The sequence below is a fragment of the Pollicipes pollicipes genome, unplaced genomic scaffold (genome assembly GCF_011947565.3).
Source record: "Pollicipes pollicipes isolate AB1234 unplaced genomic scaffold, Ppol_2.1 Scaffold_4295;HRSCAF=5057_pilon_pilon_pilon, whole genome shotgun sequence".
NCBI classification, from domain to species: domain Eukaryota; kingdom Metazoa; phylum Arthropoda; class Thecostraca; order Pollicipedomorpha; family Pollicipedidae; genus Pollicipes; species Pollicipes pollicipes.
This window is the reverse complement of record NW_023596461.1, coordinates 10633043-10655406: the sequence shown is the minus strand read 5'-3', so window position 1 is coordinate 10655406 and position 22364 is coordinate 10633043. Positions and strand designations below refer to the sequence as shown.

General features: G+C 50.9%; 1 protein-coding gene across 1 annotated transcript in view; it reads right to left on the bottom strand.

Moving 5' to 3' along the window:
* Positions 1-424: 424 nt before the first annotated feature.
* Positions 425-22364, bottom strand: part of LOC119096700 (integrin beta pat-3) — a 35269-nt gene continuing 13329 nt past the window's right edge. The window contains exons 6-15 of the mRNA XM_037219594.1: positions 20516-20680; positions 14481-14606; positions 12941-13081; positions 12437-12613; positions 6153-6322; positions 5177-5368; positions 4279-4491; positions 3156-3310; positions 2311-2429; positions 425-1630 (exon numbers count right to left, since the gene is read on the bottom strand). Coding sequence (XP_037075489.1) covers positions 1376-1630; positions 2311-2429; positions 3156-3310; positions 4279-4491; positions 5177-5368; positions 6153-6322; positions 12437-12613; positions 12941-13081; positions 14481-14606; positions 20516-20680 — 1713 coding nt within the window. The 3' untranslated portion in view covers positions 425-1375. The remainder of the gene's footprint in view (positions 1631-2310; positions 2430-3155; positions 3311-4278; positions 4492-5176; positions 5369-6152; positions 6323-12436; positions 12614-12940; positions 13082-14480; positions 14607-20515; positions 20681-22364) is intronic.

The window sequence follows — 22364 nt, the reverse complement described above, 5'->3', positions numbered from 1 at the left end:
CCCCCCTCCCCCACTGCTCACGGCACGATCACTCTCCTTTATACGGCGCGTCACTCCCCTCTTCCTCCTCAGGACACGGTCATTCCTCCCACTGATGCTTGGCTGGGGACGCTGGCTGATAATCTATGGGATGGTGACGGGTGTACCATCACGCCGCCCGGTTTTCGCCCGCCCCTGTGTGCACATCAGTTCAGTCCTCCGGTCTGTCCTCCGACCATGCCCTCCTTCCCACAGAAGTCGCAGAATGTTTCGCCCCCAGCTAGCCCGGCTGATCTCGAGACGCATGCGCCACACTTTGTGTTCTTTTTGGTGATGTGGTAAACCGATGTTTTCTGTCCGATATAATACAGGGTAATGCTCGCAGTGCAACGTCCAATACATGTTTTACATTAGGAAAACTTTTTCCGACAACCTGTTTCGCATGAATGCTGTGGCTTTAATAGCATCACGATTTTCTCGTCAGTCTCGTTTTTTTCGATTGTCTCCGATACTGTATTCGATTCGAAAGTGTCCGAATACATCAAAGCGTAGGAGGAAAACGCCATGGTTTGTTATGCTCCGCTTGGCGACAAAGTAACCGAGGGGGAGCTTTTTTAAGCCGTGATGACTTTCGTCTGCCTTTTGTATCTGCCAGTGCACTACATCGTAGAACTAAAACGGCACGTAAAATTTGGGCTCATTATGTGTAGACTAATTTTTTATTTTTACATGCATGAAGCTTCCCATGATGATACATGAAATCATGCAATGCCCAAAAGAGCGCACCACGCCTCATACAAGCACCTCCAACTACTCAGTTTGCAAACGGCGTCACCCCTCACCCCGCGTCCTACGGCTGTCACGTGTTCGACACGTGACAGCCCATCCGATTGAGCAGGAAATTTACTTCGCAAGACGTGAACACGGCCCAGTGTGCCTGAGGTGTAATAAGTGTGCTGCGGCAGAAAACTGTGTCCAAATTTAGGTTAGGATATGCATATTCATAGGAGACAGCAATCCTACCATTCAACACTCGAGAGGAATGAAACGTAACACCGCTTCTGAGTGTGACTCAAAAAGAGGGAATATACTCTTAGCTTCCTTCTACCCGAACGGATGTGGCACGGTCATACCTAGCACACCGAGCACCACCATGTCGCACTTTCTCACCTTTTTCGAAACAGGATATGATTCTCGCCCAACCAGCTGTGCGAAGGCGTGGCGCGTCAGGCATGTTTGCGCTCATTAGAAGCACGCCACCGACTCTGGTGGAATGTGCGCCAAGGGCAAGCACATCCTCCTCTCGCCAAGCCTACAACGCAGCGACCTAAGTCGACACAAGCTCCACTGCAGGCCGGTGGAGTCCACTGCACGACACTCTGTGTTCGCTTCCAGCTCATTCTGCGTCCCTGAACGTGCTCATCATTCGGTTGGGCACCACATAAGTGGTGACGGGGGTTTGGTAGAGTGCGTTCAGGGTCTGCAGGTTGCTGGTCTGCGCGTCCCCGAGGTCGCGCTCGAAGCGGGCGTACTCGCGTCGGTCCTTCAGGTAGGTGAAGAGGCGCCACAGCAGCACGGTCAGCAGGCCGACGAGCAGCACGCTGCCCACCGTGCCCAGCACTATGGCGAGCACGTCCACTTCGAAGCACTCCTGCAATGCGCGGAGGCTCGGTCGGACCCTTGGAACGCACTACAGTACACCTCAGCTGCCTCGGGGAGGGAGAACTGTTGCGACGGTGTTCGCTGAGCCAGGTGACCAGGAAATCTCGCTCACGTATTCAGCTTAATGAGGTGCCTTCAAACCATTCAGATGCCAGGCGGCTCCCAAATCACTCTCATGTGCCCAGCTTGAGCAGTCGCTTCGAAATTATTCAGCGAGCATGTTAACTGAGCCAAAGGTTTCGATGCAGCAAGGCGAGCATACTAACGCCATACCACATTTTGGAGCTTCCCCACACACATTTAAGCCAGGCTAGGCCATGCTATCTCACACAGGGTCTAAGAGATAGACGACTTTTGCGTGACGAAAATTTTCGGGATGCTACAAACTCGTTTCCCTTTTTTACCGTTGCTGTGGACACGACTTTTCGCATTTCACACATCACGAAGAGGAAGTACCACAGAAAAGCTAACCCATCAAATCGGTTTGCTGCCTGCCTTTGGATGTGTTTTCCCTATTCGTGATTGGCTGATACTTCACCCCGCAAATGTACCAAAACGCCATCAAGAGTTTGCAACTTTAATTTTATATTCCCTTCCTTTTCTGCAAACGTCGGCTATCAGACCTGAGGTCAAGGTCTACGGTTTGGAGTTCAGAAGAAGCATACCCACCTTCTTGCGAAGAACATCTATGATGGCGCGACCCTCGGCATCCGAATAGTACTGGAAGCTGTAGAAACAGCCGTCGACGTCGTCCTCAAACCGGCAAATGGTGCCCTTCTCGGGATCTCCTGTTGAATGAAGCCTGTATGTCATCTTGATCAAACAGGCCACCTGCTACGTAGCCTCTGCATGCGTATGAAACTTCCCGTATCGAACACCATCGTAAGCAAGTTAATCGCGAACTGCTGTGGACCCACCAGGCATCACCAAGTGGTAATCGTGACATCAAGAGTTCGTGACGCTTACGTTGACTAACGGTTCACAGTGCTGCTGCGACCTGGACGCTCGACGAAATGGGCGTCCATGCCACTACGTCGTCTTGCAAACATCCGTCATGCAATTCCCCCGCATTGCCGAAACATTGTTACAAAGTGCGGCAAGAAATACTTATCCTGCCGGACCTGTGTTCAAAAAAGGGGGCTTGGACGAAGCCGTTTGTTTTCTTGACGCGTTCACATCGATCCCACGCGCTTGGACTGACGTACAAGGCAACAGCTCCTTCCGAATCCAGCCGACCGGACTGGACCCAGCCCCACCGGTGGCGGGAGGTGCGTCCCGAGGTGTGACGACCAGCGCGCGGGAGGACCAGCCGACGTGCGGGAGGACCAGCCGACGCGCGGGAGGACCGTCCCGGGACGTGACAGCCGACACGCAAGAGGACCGTCCCGGATTGTGACAGCCAGCGCGCGGGAGGACCAGCCAACGTGCGGGAGGACCAGCCGACGCGAGGGAGGACCGTTCCGGACTGTGACGGCCGACGCGCGGGAGGACCGTCCCGGTCCGCGACAGCCCACCTAAAGCGTCCTGCAGCGTCAGCACGTAGGGGCAGCTGCTGTTGCAGCTGGAGGCGCTGACGGAGCCGGTGCGCAGCAGGCACTGGGCGCACGGCTGGTAGGTGAGACAGAGGCCGCGGCAGGTGGGGCAGTCCTCGCAGAACAGGCCGGCGTACCTGGAGGCGGCACAGGGGCGGCGCCGGCCGCTCAGCCCGACGCCCCTCCACCACGCACGCCAGCCGAAGCGACACGTGCTGTGCACACGCAGTGATGAGCTTTGTGTTCGCGATGAAGGTCACGGACGGTCACGTGTTGATGATATAAGTCACAGTCACGTGTTGGCTCTGTACTATCGGGTTCAGTGCGCTACAACAAAGCAGCGTACCGCGGACCACTGGAATTGCTTATCATCCTCGAATAGGAACGGCGATGCTAGCTGATAAGGACCAAACATGCGATTGTGACAACTGATATGCTTCTTTGTCGCCTTTGTCAAAGCTTAACCCAAATCGGAAATTGTTAGTGCGCGCATGCATCAAACACAAACATGGAAATGGGCGTGATCCGACGTCATTACACGACGATACGAGCCTTGTGGAACAAGATGAGGTTGTTATTGGTGCACGCGGAAAAACTAGCCAAGCATGGGCTCATTAAGTCGCTGCCAGCATTCATGGCTATCGGAGATGAAAACGAAGGATATGTATAGATAGCGATATATTGTGAATGTCTGGAAATCTTGGCAAAGCGAAGCTTGAAAACGACATCCGCTGTAGGCAGTGAATAATCGAATGCTCCTGGCCAATAGACCAAGCCCTTCCATCTTACTTATAGAGACTAACGCATATATATATATATATATATACATATATAATACGCATATATATAATAGCAAGAGACTAATGCATCTTTCCTAATAAGGACACCAGCCGGCTCAGCCAGTGGCGAAGCCCCAACAGCTCATACCGTCAATGTAGACGCCAATGCTTTAATGTATTGTGAGCAATGGCTCAACCAAGCGACCAATGACCCATAACGTCGCATTAAAACACGCCTAGGGCGGTCCTCTGCGCTAGCCTTTGCAGGCCCCAGCGAAGTGCTATCTGCACTAACCCCAGTCGTGCGTGCCCTACGACCAGCTGACCTGCCCTGTTCGGTGGTGTAGCACTGGCACCGGCCGCAGACGCAGTCTCCCTTGCCGTTGCAGACCTGGCCGCTGGTGCTGTCCACGGGCGCGCACAGCCGCGTGTCGTTACTGCACGCGCAGTCGTTGCCCGTCCATCCGGGCCGACATACGCACTGGTCACACTCGCACAGGCCGCGATCCTCGCCGCCGCAGATCGAGCCGTCCGGCGCCCTGTTGTCAGGTCAGGTCAGGTCAGGTCAGGCCAGGGGAAGGCAGGCCGAGGCAAAGCAGGGCAGGGCGGGTCTGGGCAGGGCAGGGCAGGGCAGGGCAGGGCAGGGCAGGGCAGGGATGGTCTGGGCAGGACTGGGCAGGGCAGGGCAGGGAAGGGCAGGGAAGGGCAGGGCGGGGCAGGGCAGGGCAGCGTCCTGTAGCTCAGACCGCGTCAGCTGAGCAGCCACGGGAACCTGTTTAAGGGGACAGCTGGTGCTCCATTGAGCCAGCGTCTCGCAACGCTTCTTTTGCCTGAAGGCTGCTCACAATGCCACATCGTGCTTCGTTTGACAGTGGGTTTTCTTTAGGATCTCCGTTAAGACCCTCGACTATACCAGCATGCATCACATAAACAGCCATAAGTGGATGTGGCATTGCGGGATAATGTCAAAGCAAGCGTCTGCTTAAACCGTCCCAACAACTCACCGAAAAACTGTTGTGTTGGGTGTCTTGAAAACTGTTAAGAAAGCAGTTGCAAAAAAGGCACGTGATACGCTTCATCATCAAAAAGGAGATTGATAAATGGTCTCCTAGTTGGCACACAAGCTCTCCTAACCAGTCGCATGAGGAAGCAAGAGCGTCTGATTGACTTGGTTCGGCGTCACCCAATTATTCGACCGCTGAAGACCTGATCTGGTGGACTCACCTGTCGCAGGAGAAGTTATCGCACTGACAGAACCGGCCGGACACCTTGTGGCCGGGGTTGTCGCTGCTCCTGCACACACACTGGCCGCAGATGCAGTCCCCACGGCCGGAGCAGACCCTGCGGTCCGGGGAGCCAGCCGGCCGACACGTGTCGCTCTGCACTCCCTGCGAGCACTCGCAGCGCAGGCCCGCCCTGTCGGACGCATAGGACAGCTACTCTCGTCTCCGCCCGACACGTGTCGCTCTGCACTCCCTGCGAGCACTCGCAGCGCAAGCCCGCCCTGTCGGACGCACAGCACAGCTAGTCTCGTCCCCGCCCGACACGTGTCGCTCTGCACTCCCTGCGAGCACTCGCAGCGCAGACCCGCCCTGTCGGACGCACAGCACAGCTAGTCTCGTCTCCGCCCGACACGTGTCGCTCTGCCCACCCTGCGAGCAGTCGCAGCGCAGGCCCGCCCTGTCAGCCGGCAGTTAAATGTGCTCGGCAGTTCGCACCAAACAAGACGGAAGCGGTGTGATAAAAGATAAAACAAAACATCAAAGCCGAGCACGGCAGCGACAACACACATCAATTCATAAGCCACCAACCGCCTGGTACCTGAAAACACATTCTATTAACAATTATGCTGGAATCAGACATAGCGCATCGTGGACGGGCCAAAAGTGGGGCAGGGCAGGAATTATTGACCCGTCTGGAGCAGTGCAGTGCCCCTTCCCCTTGGCACCAGCGACAGTACTGTTGCGCTAAATGGACTTGTCTGGCCTCCCAAATTCACCAACCATGAACTGGTCATTCATTCATTCATTCACTTGCCAGTGCCCTTAGCATCAACTTGCACCCTCTTCCTCGCCGTGAATTGTCTCCCTGGCGTTAAGCCCCGGCTGAGCCTATGGTTGTGGCTATGTGAAAGCTTAACACCCTCCCTATCACGGTCACTCGCCGCCTCAGCCGTGTGTGGCTCTGATGCCCCAGTCACCTGTCGTTCGGACAGACGCAGGCCCCGCACTGCAGGCTGCCAACGCCGCTGCATTCGGAGCTGTTGGCGCGGGTGGCCGCCGGCGCCTCGCAGTCGCACGTGCACAGCACCTCCAGGTCCACCCGCACGGCCTCTGAGCTCCGCGCGTCCTTCAGGTAGATGGTCCGAGTCTGCTCACGCGGGCAGGAGACGTTGTTTGATTAGGCGGAGCTGACTCACTGCCGATCATTGGCTCAGTTTTATTCATTCAGTCTTTCTTTCATGTGTGTAGTTGCACCTGTTGCAGGAGCGTACATCCATAAATCAAATATTTGCTAAGGTTTTCATTCATTCATGATGAATTTATCGCTGGCAGTGGTGAAGGAAAGCGCAAGCAGTGCGAAACAGCCGTCTGTGGGCATGCTTAGCAATTATTCGCCAGCTTTATCCACGTTAGCATAGGCTTTCGAAACTCGAGTAAATGCAATACGAGTGTCGAAATGTGAGAAAACCGACATATTTTTGTATATATGGCATTAAAGCGTGCCTCACAGAAGACGAAAATGAGTCTGACCTGCACCCGGTGGTTCCTAGTTGGCTTTGGTGTAACGATCACCAACACAAAATGTCTAATCCTACAGAGAAAAATGAATGCCGGGTTTCTGCGGCTGTTTGGCTGTCACTGCATTTCAAGCGTTGCAGTCTCCAGTTTAAATTTCGTATTAATTCGGCATTCGGTTCAAGGACCTGCGCGGCGACGCGCGATACATTCGTTATCCGCTGCGGACAAGACCAGGCTTTCGGGGATCTCAGAGACGGTCCTAGGCGATCTAAAAAAACGCTCCGAAAGCGAGGCGACCACTCCCTGTGCCTTTCCTGGACCTAGGTCTGGGTGACTTGGGAACCGATGCAGTACAACAGTGCAATAAGCGCTCGGCAATATCCAGATGTTCATGTTGGATTTCCATGGCGATTTATCTAAGACAGACGCCTTGAGCTGTATACCTGACTACAGGACTACCTGTAGTCTACCTGACTGCCTGACCTGACTACCCCTCCCTTATCATCCTGAGGGTACCCTTGGTGATGTTGCCTGTCTATGGGCCCCGTCCCTCTTCCTGTGGTCGGCGACGGTGACAAATGTATTCTGCAGAGCGGTCTCGGTCCAAGCGCTCCCAAGGAAGTCCTTCGTTAGCTTGGCAATTTGCTCCGCCGGATGCTCAATGCGTGTAAAGCTCACGACGAACTCCTTGAACCAGATGTGCCCCTGGCGTTCCCTTAATGTGCCAGCCACCGACCTCCACCAACAGCCAGTCCAGCTGGTCCAGCGTTCGAAGCTCTAAGCAGTGGGAGACCAACCAGGTCTCCTCTCCCACGGGGTCTGCCAGGCTAGGCCTGCTGCCGTACTGCGGCCAGAAGTTAAAGCTGTCAACGAACTTTGCGCCGGTAATGACGGCCGGTCCAGCAGGCAAAAAGCTTTGGCTTATCTGTTCTTTGGCTTAGGCCTGTCAATACAAAGCAGGGCTTCCACGACCTCGGCTTTCTCCTCCGCCGAAACTTCGCCATCAGGTATAATCAGGTATAACTAATCAGGTATATCAGGTAATCAGGTACAACAGGTATGTCTACTTCTGTCATCAGGTAGAAAACGGCTCTCTGCTTGAACCTGGCACCGGATCTTTTCTTTGCTTTGTGACGTTTGAAATCAGGAATCGCTGCGCCTAGATACAGAGCCATCAGCTCCACCAGCTCCCAGTTGTCGGATCGATGGAAGGCGTTCCCAGTGCGCTTTGCGGATGCTCAACTTGAGTTCTAAACTTGGACGCGAAGTGAGAGTAAAACCCATAGAGAAGTCGATGCTAAAATCTCGTCTCCCATTTGAATCACCAAAGTATGTACACTTGCATGGGCAATAATGACAAAGCAGCGCGTCAGCCTAGGAGGCCATGTGGCCAAAACCACAGACAACTATGAATATATCGCTAAATTCTACAAAACCCTTTACTCGTCTGTTTTGCTCCTAGATCGTGAGCACCGTTCCTGACTTCGCAGGGGCACCGGGTTTGGCCGGTGTAAGGGACTAGCGCCCCCTCGGGTCCCAGCTCCGGTAACGGGTGGACAGCGCAAGCTGTTCATCTCAGGGCGTAGCGGCCCTGCGGGCACGTGGGCTCCCTAGACCCGTGGGGCCCCACACGGGTCTAGCGGCTTGTCGCTGGCGCTGCGGCTGGGTGCTCCGTGCGGTTCTCCGCTTGGGGCGCCTGGCTGTGCGCAGCGGCTTAAGGGGTCAAAGAGCGGCGACGCTGAACCACGGTCAGGACGGGGAGGGGTCTCCCCGTTAACATCTGGCCGTGCGGGAGGCGTCGTTCGCCCCGTATAGCACCGAGGTAGCCCTGGCGGCACCACCACCCCCTGGGTGAGTGGGCCGTCCCCCAGTTGGGCTCCGAGGTGGGTGGGGAGCCCCGGTGCCGAAATTAACAATATCACTGCATGGCATCCATAAACCCCCAAAACACCCGCCCCCAAGAGGGGGACGGACTGCAATGAAATTAGGGCTCAGCGAGGAGTCGGTTCCACCTGCCCCACGCGTTCTTGTCTTCCGGAGTGATGTGAAGAGCCTAGCATTGCTTTTACAGTTTCAGCGCCGAAACGGATGCGACAGGTTGGAAAGTCATCCACTGTGACAAGCTGAGAGATGGAACGATCGAGGTGGAGTTCGCAAACGGCACCGATGCGACTCGAGCCATGACAGCCACTGAATTTGTTTATGCCGCGAGAACCGAGGGTGGAAAACGAGACATTAACGTGCCAGTCACGGCCACACCACACCACACCAAAAACTTCTCAAAAGGCACCATAAACTGCCATGAACTTCGTGACGTCAGAGAGGAGGAAATCATCGAAAAGCTGAGAATCTTTGGGGTCACCGCGGCGCGCAGGATCACGACCATGAGGGGTGATGACCAAATCCCTACAAACAACGTTATATTGAAATTTAACCGGCCTGATCTACCGTCAGATATCCGCATTGGCTATGCCGTTGTCAAAGTCAGAGTCTTCGTTCCGAATCCGATGTGGTGTTTTCAATGCCAGCGCTTTGGTCATACAAAACCACACTATAGACACACAAAACCACACTATAGAGCTATAGACAATTAAATAGCGGATCGTTTGGTATCAAAAACTTAGATGTACCTTGTAATGTCGCTGACCTATAACAGGTCAAAGTCAGGCCATGGTTTCAGCGAAGTCAATTTCTAGGGAATCGTTCAACCTGATGCAACAGCGCAGTGTCAGACGAAGCCATACATCTCTGAGATGCTTTCTTAGGTAACACAAATATTAAATGAGTAAATTAAGTTGACCTAAGGTCAGGTATGAAGGTCACCCCATGGTCAAAACCAACCTGCCTTATTACTCCAGGGCTTGCTGTATGAGATAGTTTCTGGTGCTAATTTCGAATTTATTGATGGCAGGAACCGAATTATACATCTTCCATGTACTTCTTAGAAGTCAGAATAGGTCATTGACCTGAAATGACCCAGGACAATGTATGTTTTTGGCAACATTTTGTTTTAAGAAACATACTGCCTAGAGTAATCCTTGTAGCTCATTCAAATGCCATCCTCAGAGCAGTCTTGTATGGTTCAAGTCACCATTACCTTCAAAAGGTCAAACAAGGTCACTGACATTGAGTGAGCACGTAGTATTTGGCTTAGAAACAGTTATCCAGGTTCGGGGGGCATTTTAGAGAACAGCCTGGAATTTGACCTCGTTTGACCTTATTTAACCCGAAGGTTATGTCCTAGGAATCTCAAACCTTGACATAAGTGAGTTCACGTACAGGTAAGCACACGCTGCAAATCTAGTGTCTCTAGCTTTCTTAGTTCCCCAGATCTCAGGAGCGTCAAATTGACCCCCTATACGAACAAAGGGTATCCAGCTGGCCACCCGGGCGCGTGTTTAAACATGCAAAAACTCGACGTTGCACTGTTTTTGAAAACATATAATTTTATGTAGGTGATTGGTACAGCAAATTGAACCAGGAACGTCAGTGAGCGTCAAAATTGTTGCTTACTGTCTATAAGGCGCGCCCTAATATCAAATAGGTGGTTATAGTGCCCCTTCTCCTGAGGATTTCCCTAGATATCATGATAACTTTCAAATATATCATTCCGATATTTGGAAGTGGCCGACTTCAGTACCCTAACCTGTCCAGTCAATTTTTAGCACTTTCGTCCGAATACGTCATGACCTATGACCCAATTATGAAGGTCATGTCAGTCTGGTTTCCCGCCAACTCACAATGCAGATCACTTGTTGGCAATTGGGAGATGTTACTTGCTTGTGTTACACATGCAATAGATTTCGACGTCAATGATATCAGGCCTAATTATGTCTGAGGTCGAGGGGTTAAGTCATCAGAGATCAAGTTAAGTCAAACATGTCCTATCATTCTTTTATACGGAGTTTGTAACACCAACGCTTGCATAAATATTGGATTAAGACCTATCGCAGCAACCTTATTCTGAAGAACATCGTGTGATCAGTAATAGAGAAGTTTGAGGTCAGTGTTACACGGGGTAAGATGACTGTAAAACAAGCAAGTAACGCCAGGCACTTTGCGCCGTGGTCGTTGTCGAGGCCCTTTAGTGTTGATTGCTCATTTCTCATCTATCTTTGCTTGTCGGTACTCGAATGCAGGGACAGTGATCTTCCCAATGCAAAAAGGGCCTCGCCTTGAATTATAAGTGCTTACATGCAGCAAATTGGCTACGCTGACATCGCTTATAAATTGTGATTGCAGTTACAATATGTGCTTAGTACAGCTTGAGTGCAGTTGTTCTCCTTACTGTTAACTACGTAACATCTGTACTATGATAATCATTGCAACCCTTTACAGTACTTCCAACCTCGCTGGACCTGATACAAGTCTTTCGCATGGTTTCAAATCTAAGTCATCTGAGAACGTTCGCCACGTTGTGCCGGGTGCTATTTATCGTGTCGTCGAAACGTAGGTGGTTATCATATGACAGATAGAGAGAATACTCGGCTTCGTGGGCAGTTTTGAACTTCATCTGCCAAAGGCTAAATGCACAAAAGACAAATTATTGCCAATTAAAATCAAAACTAGGTCAGAAAACTGAACTCACGTTTTCTGATGACCGCAGCGAAAATATTCAGTAGCATGACAATGCAAAGCACGCGCGATAGGAATGACACAGCTTGTCTTGAGAGGGCGTAAATTAACCAAGCGATAAAAAGGGCAGTTGGACAGCTTAGACGATCGTCATAGTGTCGGTTGTTTTCCGTCACTCCACCCTGACCAGCATGGTAGGTGGTGGTGCCATATGCATCATGCGTTCTAATGGGAATTTCAGCTGTGATGATGCCACGGTGACCTGAGAAGTCTCACATTAGAACCAGACTCGAAATCCGGACAATCCCAGACCCGGAAGACGGCAAAAAAGATGCTGGTGTTCACGGAATTACTCTTTGTGTGTAAGTTCACGGACAAAACATGTTATTTCGTTTCCGATATGGCCACCATGAGGTCAGAATCTTGACCTGAAAGATCATCTAATGACCCGAAAATGCAAATGAATAGCTTTTAACTGCAACCAATGAGAGACTCACTGGTCTTATCACTTCATATGCATACTATATTTTATAGTACCGCACTTACAAGGGCATGCTATGTATTGCAAATTGGTTTATAGCAGCTATAGAAATAGGGCGATCCTTCTTTCAACTCCTTAGCAATTCGACCTAAAATAATTTCTGAACGAATGGACGTCGAATGCTTCCAAGGTGTTCAAAGTGCGGGAAAAGAATACACTCTTGGTTTCTCTTCAAATCTCAAACCACCTACAGCAAAGATACATGGTCATAGCGTGCCCATTGCCTTGCTCGTCGTTTAATAAAACCTTCAAATACAAATAAAATGTTATACATATATATATATATATATATATATATGTATATATATATATATATATATATACAAGCGTTATTTTTGGTCTGATTTCCTCCATGACAACAGTCGAGACTTCACTCAGTGATATCACCATTCCGTCAGAGAGCGGACCGAATCAGAAATCTGACCTCGACAGGCCGGACACGTTGCTTGATTTAACCTGACGTCATAGCGGGCAATGCGCTATCGCTGCTGTCTCTAAAGCCACCCATATTCATTACAAAGCAGCACGACAGCCTAGGTCGACAGCAACACTCCAGCTATACCTGAAACGAGCCTATGGGACCGTCGGCAGCTGTGGAGGCGGGGCCAGATCGGCGCGAGCACATACCTTCTCGGCCGGGCAGCCAAGAGGCTCCAGCTTCACCATGAACGACACCTGGTCGCCCGTCTTGATGCCAGTGCAGTTGTTGCGCTCCTGCACGTCCGAGCCGAGGCAGCTGGAGCGGTAGCGGACGCGGACGTCGGCGTCGGCGTCGTCCAGCAGCTCGATCCGTGACGTGATGGCCTGTTGACAGCGCCGCAGGTCACATGGCCTGGCCTGGTGACGTCACAGCGCATAGGCCAGATCGCAGTGGTGACGTCACAGCGCACATGCCAGTTCGCCAGGTGTTGCCAGCAGCACGCGCACTGCTGAGCCCAGGAAACTCCTGTGGTCGACATTCTACATTTTTATGAGACCAAAACGGCACAAAACACCAGGTTTATGATATATCCTGTCATATAGGAGTGTTTTGCACGTCATCTCACAATTCAAAATGTGCCTTCGGAGCTGGTCCGACGTTTCCATTCAATCTTCGGCTCGTAGGAAAATATAATTTCATCTTTTTTTTACCTCATACTGCTTCTTGATTACAGCCAAGATGTTGGACGAGTCTTCAAGCAGTTCTTCAACTTCCACTTTGGCTTTCATGATTTCTGTTAGTTTTTCGTAACGATCTTTATACTTCTTGGTCACGGCGAAGACCACGTTCATCTGAAATTATAAAGCTAGTAATAATTCAAATTTGTTTTACCACGATCCATTCTTCATTGCGACGACACGCTAACCAGAAACCAGCTCGGATTAGGATGTTGATAATAATTAGGATGGGAAGGATTATGCTATTTACCATCGGGCAAATATGGTAAGAACTGCACTCGTGCAGAAATGCACCTAGAGGTACCGCAGGCACCCGTGCAGTACGGGGATAAACAGTTGTACCAAGCTGGAAGACAACATTTTCGGGTGAGTAAACACACGCCCAGGTGGCCGGTTGAATGCAACGCACTCGAAAGGGGCTGAGGGTAGACAACTTAACCGCCCGAAAATCGCAAGGGCTGAGAGAGCTGGAGTCATTATTCTGACAGAACAGGTAGTGTTCTTTGTAAACTCACTTGCTTCAAATTTTAGGTCCCTTGGTTGTGAAATTCGGGTCACAAAAGGTCAGACAAGGCCGAGCTCGAGATTACTGTGCGTAATACCCTAAAAAGAAATCATCACGCGATCGGCTTTAACCTAGCTGCAATTTATAAGCAAAAGATCACTTGAGTTCATATCAGATCAGTGGCCTTATTTGACCTGAAGAAAACCGAAATGACTAGAGCCCTTCGATATTATTTTGGGTTTAAAAGAGACCATTTCAAGTCAGTGATTTGCCAACAAGCCTCCATTGAGCTAAGGAATAAATCTGTTAACGTCCAAGTGACCAAGGAATTCGAATTCAAAGGAAACTAATATCCCTTCAAGCATGTTTTTCAATGCAGCAAAAATAAAAACGCGGCTCGTTTTTTGCCCTTAATATAACATGATAACTGACGGAAGGCCAATAGCGCTAGTCATAATCCTTGTCTCAAATTGCCTACGAAACCATCCCAAAGTTTTTGAAAGTTTCCCTAGGAATTACATTCGCTGACAGCCACTACCTCACTGTGAACGCTACAGGCCTGTGACTTTAATAAACATTTCTATTTAGTTCCACAGAAAGTTCAGATATGCAGTTGCCTTCAGCTAAACAACTTGTAACGGAGCTCCGTCACACTGTTCGGAAGCTATTCCGGAAAAAATACGGGTGGCCAAACCGACCCCAGCTCTGATCGCGTGAACGTGACCTATGGAATGTAAACATCCATTACGACAGTGGGCTAGCTGCGGTGGATATCCGCCGCTTCAATGCAACAATCGAGCATCTCTTTTAAATCGCTTTGCGACACTTTCACAAGCATAACTGATGGTAATTGGACTGGTACAAATACATAGTTATTTGAGATGTGTCTCAGCTGCGCAGTGCATTCACACTACAGTCACGCAGTACAGCTGCACCTCAGGTACGCCGCAAACACAATAGTTACGTTCAAGCCACGTTAGCGTACAAAATGGCATACTGGCAACTTACATTTTCGCTCCTTAGCAGGCCATCCAATTCTTCCGCGGATGGATAGTCCTGGACCGTACTCAGTGTGTAGAAGCCCTTTTCGTCGAGATGACACCGCATGTCATTCCTCTTCGCAGCTCCTCCCAGCTGAAACCACATGACACCCAGTCAGGAGGGTGTCACGTATTCACACTAGTGAGCCATGCCGGAACGCAGGGACATCGAGACGCATGACGTAGTGCAAAGTCCAAAATACCTTGGGCTATGGCAATGCGGTTGCACGAAAGAGACAAATTGCCTGTAAGAACATCTTTTTTAAAGCCGGCCAGCAAAGACTGCTGGCATTTATGCAACTGATCAAACTTTGCGAATGTAGGCCGTTTATTCCGAGATTTAGATATTACAAGCGCTTGCACGCCTGCTTCGCTGCACTACGTGAAAAATTTAGAAATTTTAATTGTATATATTTCTCAGTCTAAATCACAGTTCTGGGTGCCCTGGTTGCCGAAATATCGCGCGAAGTGTGAAAAAGACTCGGCCTCAGGCCGCGTGCGGTGCTGGTGCCCTCGGGCGGCTGCCGGCAGGAGCGAGCGCATTTCGCCTGCGCTCTCTGCAACACAGCCGAACCTATTCCATGGGATCGGCGACTGACCGCGGGACGTGGTCGGTGATGTTTACCCCTTCCATCAACTGTCAGCATTTTGAATGTTAGCAGCGCGCACTGCCGTTGTATTAAACATCATTGTAGTGTATCGAACAGTGAAAAACGGTCGGTAGCGGCTAAATCAATTGTCCTGGCTCGCGCACATGTGACGTTACAATCTAGAGCACGTGATTGTCCGTTCGATTTACCATCAATGCATGCTATTCCCGGGTGCGTCCGTGCCCTGGGTGCAGAGATGTGACACAAAATGTGTAGAACTGTGGAAAAGAGCAAAATCCATCATCCTTTGTGAAAGCCACCCATCACCACGGTTTTAGGTGCCCTGGCTGCCGAGATGTAGCGCAAAATGTCAAAAACGGCCGGTAACGACCAAATCGATCTTGCTGGTTCGTGCACGCGTTACACGCAGCACGTGCAACATAATAATTCAAGCAGGGTCATTGTCTGTTCGACTTCTTATCAATGCATACCACTCCCCAGTGGCTCCGTGCCCTGGGTGCCGAGATGTGATCACACGCAGTTTTGACGGAAGCGGCTGGTGTATTAGGCGCCGGCATCTGGCAATTTGTCCTGCAATGCGGAGCGTAACGGTGCATTGCACTAACTAGCGATGCGACTGAACGTGCACCCGCGTCAATTGTGAACATTGGGAAACAAAATCCACGCCTGTGAGTGCACGGCGGACCCGGGGGCCATCACGCACAGCGCGCCGCCGACCACAATGCGTGGGCAGAAACCGCGCGTAGGGAGAGCCCGTCCGCCTGCCTGGACTTGTACAGGCTGAAGGCACACCAGAGTGCTCGTTCTCTAATATGAAGACCAGGAATATGAACAAAGTCGACAGCCCGCGGCGCGAACGGTCATTTTAGCCCTTAACGCCTTCGATGTACGCCGGGAGTCGGGGCAATAACTTGTTGCCGTCGCGGCGAAAAAGCCGTCATGCAACCCTTAGTCTAGGCTCATTTGCAAGCAACATTTTTTTTAATGTGAGAAACAAAAGGGTGCATCAGGGACAGGACAAATCGGCCGACAAGCCGATGTATTTTTCAATGCCAAATCATGCGTAAGTTTGATGGTAGCGACTTGTATTCGGCAACGGTTTTTAAAACTCGGCCCGTTGCAAATAGTATTACAATTTGCAGCGCAACAGTACATTGCACAAACTCACAATAAGGTAAAAGTGAAGCCGCTTTGATTGTGAATGCTGGGAAACAACATTCAGGTCTCTACGCGCTTTGCGTGCCGAGGTTTAATAATACACGTAAAAAAACGTCAAACACGGCCGATTTCATCTTGTCAACACGTGTGCACGTACCACGTGTCACGTGGAGGAAAAACGCACCAGATTGCGATGGCCTAATCAATGCTCTATCCCACTGTGCAAGTTTAATGTCGCTGCGACCCTTGCTTATTGAGATACGGCTCCGGGAAGCCAAGCGTGTCGGGTCGTCGGCCGGCATCGCTAAATTGGGGTCGCCCGTGATAAAGCTATGGGGATTTTTGCGCTCGTTTGTCGCTCGGCACGCGCTCACTTTTGCGCAATGCAGAATTTTGACACGACTCTGTCACGCGCTGCCAGCGGACCTCGGTCGTGTGCCAACTTCATTGAAAAATTCCTTACCGTCTAGCCTGCAGGTGATCCCAATCAAGTGGCGGACACGAGCACGCCGCTCATTTAGTAATACAGATAGATTCGTGGCACCCAGCCCAAGCGCGACGTGTGCCTCATATTATACGGAAAAGGATCGAGCACGTGACCAGCTGGCAGTGAGATAGCGTATTCCTTCGATATTGATTTAAGAGAATGCAATTTATGGATGACAATGTTTCTTCAAAAGCGCCGTTCTAAGGCGCTTACCGGCTTGAAGATGCAGTTTCACAAAAATAACTTAATAAGGTAACCAGCCCTACCGACCCGAGTGTGGTTTGGGCAGGCACTGGGCCCGACACCATGCAATTATATTTGAGTCATTATTTACCTTGTATTTCATTATGCCATTACGACGCAGAGTATTTCCCTAACTCGCCATTTTACCCTGGGACTAGTTTTATCTACCGTTGGCCAAATACATGCCGCTTAGCATGATGACTGCCACAATACCCCACACAACTGTTTTAACTACATCAATAAACACACGATGTAGCACCCTCCCCTGTTAGACAGAGTTTGACCTGATTTCGAGTTGCAAGCTGCGCAAAAACGCAATTTCGAGCGACATGTTGCTGATATGGACGCTAGATAGCGGTGTTTGCCCGTGCACATACAATTATGATTGTCACATTTTTGTTGTTGCGTCACTCTTCCGATAGTTTGCTTCATTTTACAGGTGCGCTTGTTGTTCGGTCAGGCCCAATGACGTCATGGCTCAGGAGCCTCCCTCCTGTTGTATCGGCGACAAAGCAGGGAACCGGTAGGCTCGATGAGTGAGAAACACGTGTATTAAGCCCTTCTTAGGTCTTTGCGCATTTAAGGACCTCCTTAAGATTATTAGGCGTACCACTGCTTATTTTATCATCAGGTGTCAGCGTCATTAAAACGCAGTAGGAATTTTCGCTTCTTCCTTGCCTGTCTTGTGCTGTTATCTTTCCTCCCGATACAAATGTGGGTGAAGTATGAAATGAAGCCAACTTTGTGCACACTGCAGCTTGTGCCATCAATCTTGAACCACCAGAAACATATACATGTCCGTGGCACACGAGTGAGGGAAGATCATTGGTGGTGAACAAACGACACAGCAAACTGCACCGGTGAACCTGAACGCGAGTCCCTAGAATATCCCTCCCATGCCGTGCTAGACTCTCATTGGCTCCCAGGCAATGAAAGCTCACGAACGTTATGTGTCATACCGGACTGCTGCGTTAATGGTTAACGAGCTCCAAGCTAACACTGACCGAGGCACAGCGACTGAAAAGTAAAAACATCGATCCTGAAATGGTTCGGCGCGCCAGACACCGTATGAGAACAGATGCAGCGTAAGAGCAGGTTGAAGACATGCTTGAGTCCGGCATCACAAGCCTACACTTCGGTGGGAGAGGCGGGAGGACATGCACCGCTGACACTCCTGACACAAAGATCAAAGATCATGCAGTTCAGATCTCCAAACCAAGCGGCAGGTATGTGACGCGCTTCACCCCTTAGTCAGGCCGGGTCTTGGACCTGCTCAACGAGCTGTACTCCACCAGTCCGCAGTGGGGCGGAGAAACAAAGGCGCTGGGCTGCGATGGCGCAGTGGTAAACAGCGGGGCCTGCCGCTGAGTGTGCCGCTTGTTCGAGCTCGTCTCCGAAACTGCCGTTTGCTGGTTTAATTCGCGAGCTTTATGGAAACGAGCTCCAACTTCGACATGTGTTTGAAGTGCATGAAAGGAGCGACTTCGGACCACAGAAGTTAAACTTCGTAAGCAAACAACATTGGGAGACCGAAACCAATATTTGGAAGGAATGTTCTCCTCCATGTGCCCTCTAATGTGCCCCCTAGACTACTTTTAGCATTGATGTTCTGTTATTGTGTGGTGTGGGGAGAGGCGGCTGCTCGTTGGGGACCATGTCCCTCTCAAAAATGCATAGCTTCGCCGCATGACCACAGAGTTTCTCGGGGCACATGCTGGGCCACAGATGTTTGGGCAATAAGGGCATTATATGTCGAAGCCGTGCCTGGAAAAGTAAGTACTGAATGCGGTGGTGCAGCAATTCAGCCGCGAACAGAGGCGCTCTACGGACTGGCCTGGGCCGCGTTGAGATGCCCCATCCCCTTCCCGAGGAGCCCAACAGTTTAGCTCCGCCTCGCCAGACATAGGAAATCATCATGATGCCTGATATAATTGTCTGAACCTTAAAACATGACATGATAATTGTAATACCACATTCTCACAAATATCAGAACCTATTCTGGCGATTCATGGCAAATATTGCTGCCGTTTTATTAAGTTTCACCTGATGGACATTTAATTTGAGTGGCCACACTGATTACCAAACACAAAAACCTTGTACAACCTTCCTTGTGGCAGTTGACTCGTTAACAATTCCACATCTCGTGCGAAGGGTGATGTGTACCTTTTTCGCGCTCACTGTTGAGTGAGCTTCGACCGGCCGCGCAGAAGTGTCGCGCGTTTGACGCCGTTGGGCCTGAGCTCAATGTTGCCCCCATGCAGCCGTCAGGCGTCTTATCAGACTGGTCGGGGGGAGGGGGGGGGGGGGGGGGCTTGACACCGTGGGCATCAACTACCGCGTTGACTCCGGCTGCCGCGAGTTCATCCTTCCAGTAGCGCGTGATCTGCGCCGTGTACGTCGCCTTGACTGGATTTCCGGTCCGAGGCCGTCTGCCGAGCCTGGATGACTGCGTCCCCGGCACACGCGGCTGATTGTTGGACAGCGCGGTCGACGATACCCTCGCAGAGCTGGGCGCCTGCCTTCCGGCCGGCGGGAACGCGCTCCGAGCTCCGAGCGGGCGCGGTCACCTCGGAACGCCAGCGATGACGTCGCGGATTGTCTCTGGGAGCTGCGGCCTCGACGCGACGCGGTGGCGCACGATACGATTCGCATCGTAGCATAGAATGTTATGACTTCTGATGATAAGAATGGATGACATGAGTACAAGATAAAAGTGAATGATAAGATTTCTGCATTTTCCCAATGATTCAAGATGAAACTTTGGCGCACGACACAGACCACATTGCGCAGGTGTATACGCGCCCTCGGCCGACCCCCGCGCCGCCTCCGACCGTTCAAGTGACCGCCGTGGTCACGTGGCACTTCGCTGTCATTGTCAAGGAGCGCTGAAGTGTTTCCATCCGGTGGGCTCGCGCAGTTGTTTCAAAGAAAGACTTCATACCATGCTCTGTCCTGCCAGATTGAACAGTCCGTCGCTGGAATACAAAGGCCATATGCCCTGCCCAGTCCGATGGAACAGTCCGTTGCTGGAGTAGAAAGACGACATACCATGCCCTGCCCGGCCCGATGGAACAGTCCGTTGCTGGAGTAGAAAGACGACATACCATGCCCTGCCCGCAGATGGAACAGTCCGTGATGGAACAGTCCGCCGCTGGAGTAGAAAGACTACATACCATGCCCTGCCCAGCCCGATGGAACAGTCCGCCGCTGGAGTAGAAAGACTACATACCATGCCCTGCCCAGCCAGATGGAACAGTTCGTTGCTGGAGTAGAATGACCATATGCCCTGCCCAGCCCGATGGAACAGTCCGCCGCTGGAGTAGAAAGACTACATACCATGCCCTGCCCAGCCCGATGGAACAGTCCGTTGCTGGAGTAGAAAGACGACATACCATGCCCTGCCCAGCCAGATGGAACAGTCCGTTGCTGGAGTAGAAAGACGACATACCATGCCCTGCCCAGCCAGATGGAACAGTCCGTTGCTGGAGTAGAAAGACGACATACCATGCCCTGCCCAGCCAGATGGAACAGTCCGTTGCTGGAGTAGATCAGCAGCTTGCGCGCACTCTTGTTCCAGCCTACGATGTCGGAGCAGCTGACGGCCTGGACGAGCGCATCCAGGCCGCCCTCCGGGTCGTCCACGTTGGCTGACACCCTGGCGGCGCTCACCTGTGGACCAGTGCCAAGGTCAGGTCACGAACAAACATCAGCCAGTCGTGTGCGATGACAGTTTGAGGGAAACCCAAGGCTAGGATTGAACCACGGACGCAGCGCACAATATCACGGCCAGGAAGTGGTAATTATTTTTGCTGGATTGACTAGTCTCGATTAGCATGTGGTTGGAAGTCAGTCTGAGTCATATTTTCTGTTGGAAATAACCTGAGGGCCGTCACTGTACCAGGATATGCTGGCTAAACAACGATAAGCAACTGACATCGATACAGGTATTCAAATATTTCAAGGTCACCCGGATATTGATGATGCTATACAACCATCCCGCAGATACATATGTTTATATGTACATGTGTGTGTGTGTGTGTGTGTGTGTGTGTGTGTGTGGTGTGGTGTGTGTGTGTGTGTGTGTGTGTGTGGTGTGTGTGTGTGTGTGTGTGTGTGTGTGTGTGTGTGTGTGTGTGTGTGTGTGTGTGTGTGTGTGTGTGTGTGTGTGTGTGTGTGTGTGTGTGTGTGTGTGTGTGTATGTGTGTGTGTGTGTGTCCTAGCGCAGATAATTCGCAGACTCAACCATCTTTTTCCCCTGTTTTGCCATTTTGAGGCCAAAAGATCAGGCAACAAATTGCACTGAAGTACATCTGTGAGTCGTGCAAAATTCGTTATTATCATTGGAAGACCAAAAAGTGTATGATCACTGATCAAGAAGCAACACTGAATTAAGTCTGTCGAAAGCTAAACTCGACGGCATAGGCATCGACAAGGACAAAAAGCATCGTTAAAAAAATAGCTGAATTGTCAAAGAATAAAATATGAATTGAAGTGGCATGGAAATGATGACAGTAACTCACCAAATGGCAAACATACGATAAAGACATGTATTGGAACTGAAGATGACTAAAATGATAACATGCTTACATGTACCTTGCCAGGGATGAGGATCTAAACATAAGACGACAGAATGGCAAAACATCCTAAGTCCAATGATGAAACTGAAAATGGACCAAATGGGCCACCCAACCTGCTGTTTTGCCGATGAATGATGGAGGAAGCTGACTAATTAAAAACACGGTTGGCTGGTATGGCAGTGAAGAGCATCGAAACGTGCTCATTCGCAACAGACCGGCTACCATAGTTGTCAATTTCGGGGCACAATTACATTTCCATCTCTTAATAACGCACGATCACCACCGTGGAGGACTCGGAAGTCATCGACCGGCTAGGAATAGACTAGCGTGAGCGGCAGCGTGCGTGAATCCACTCAAACGTGACCGCCGAGAGCACTTGCGGGGCTGCAGGCTACCCGTGTTCCGACTCAGGCGTCCACGTGCTGCGCCGGCACGAGGTTCCCATGCCGGCCGACACCAGACCTGTACTCGACGCTGCTGCACGTTCGTCGCAGTGATCTGACTCAAGGAAATTGGAGGTCGAGTCACCGCACCAGCAATGTTCATCTGGGGTGGTAGCCGTTTTCACGAAAGCTTTGTATGCTGAAAAACTTTTTAAATTTGTTTGGGGGGAGGGTGGGGTTAAGTATTACCAAACACTTTGACCAGGAAATAATCGTTTTCGAGCAATTTCCCTGACATTCAATAGCCAAAACACGTTTATCGAACTCAGATTTACAAACCGTTGCTTCTTCGGCTTATGCCTTACGTCCACACAAATTACACGATAATGGTAG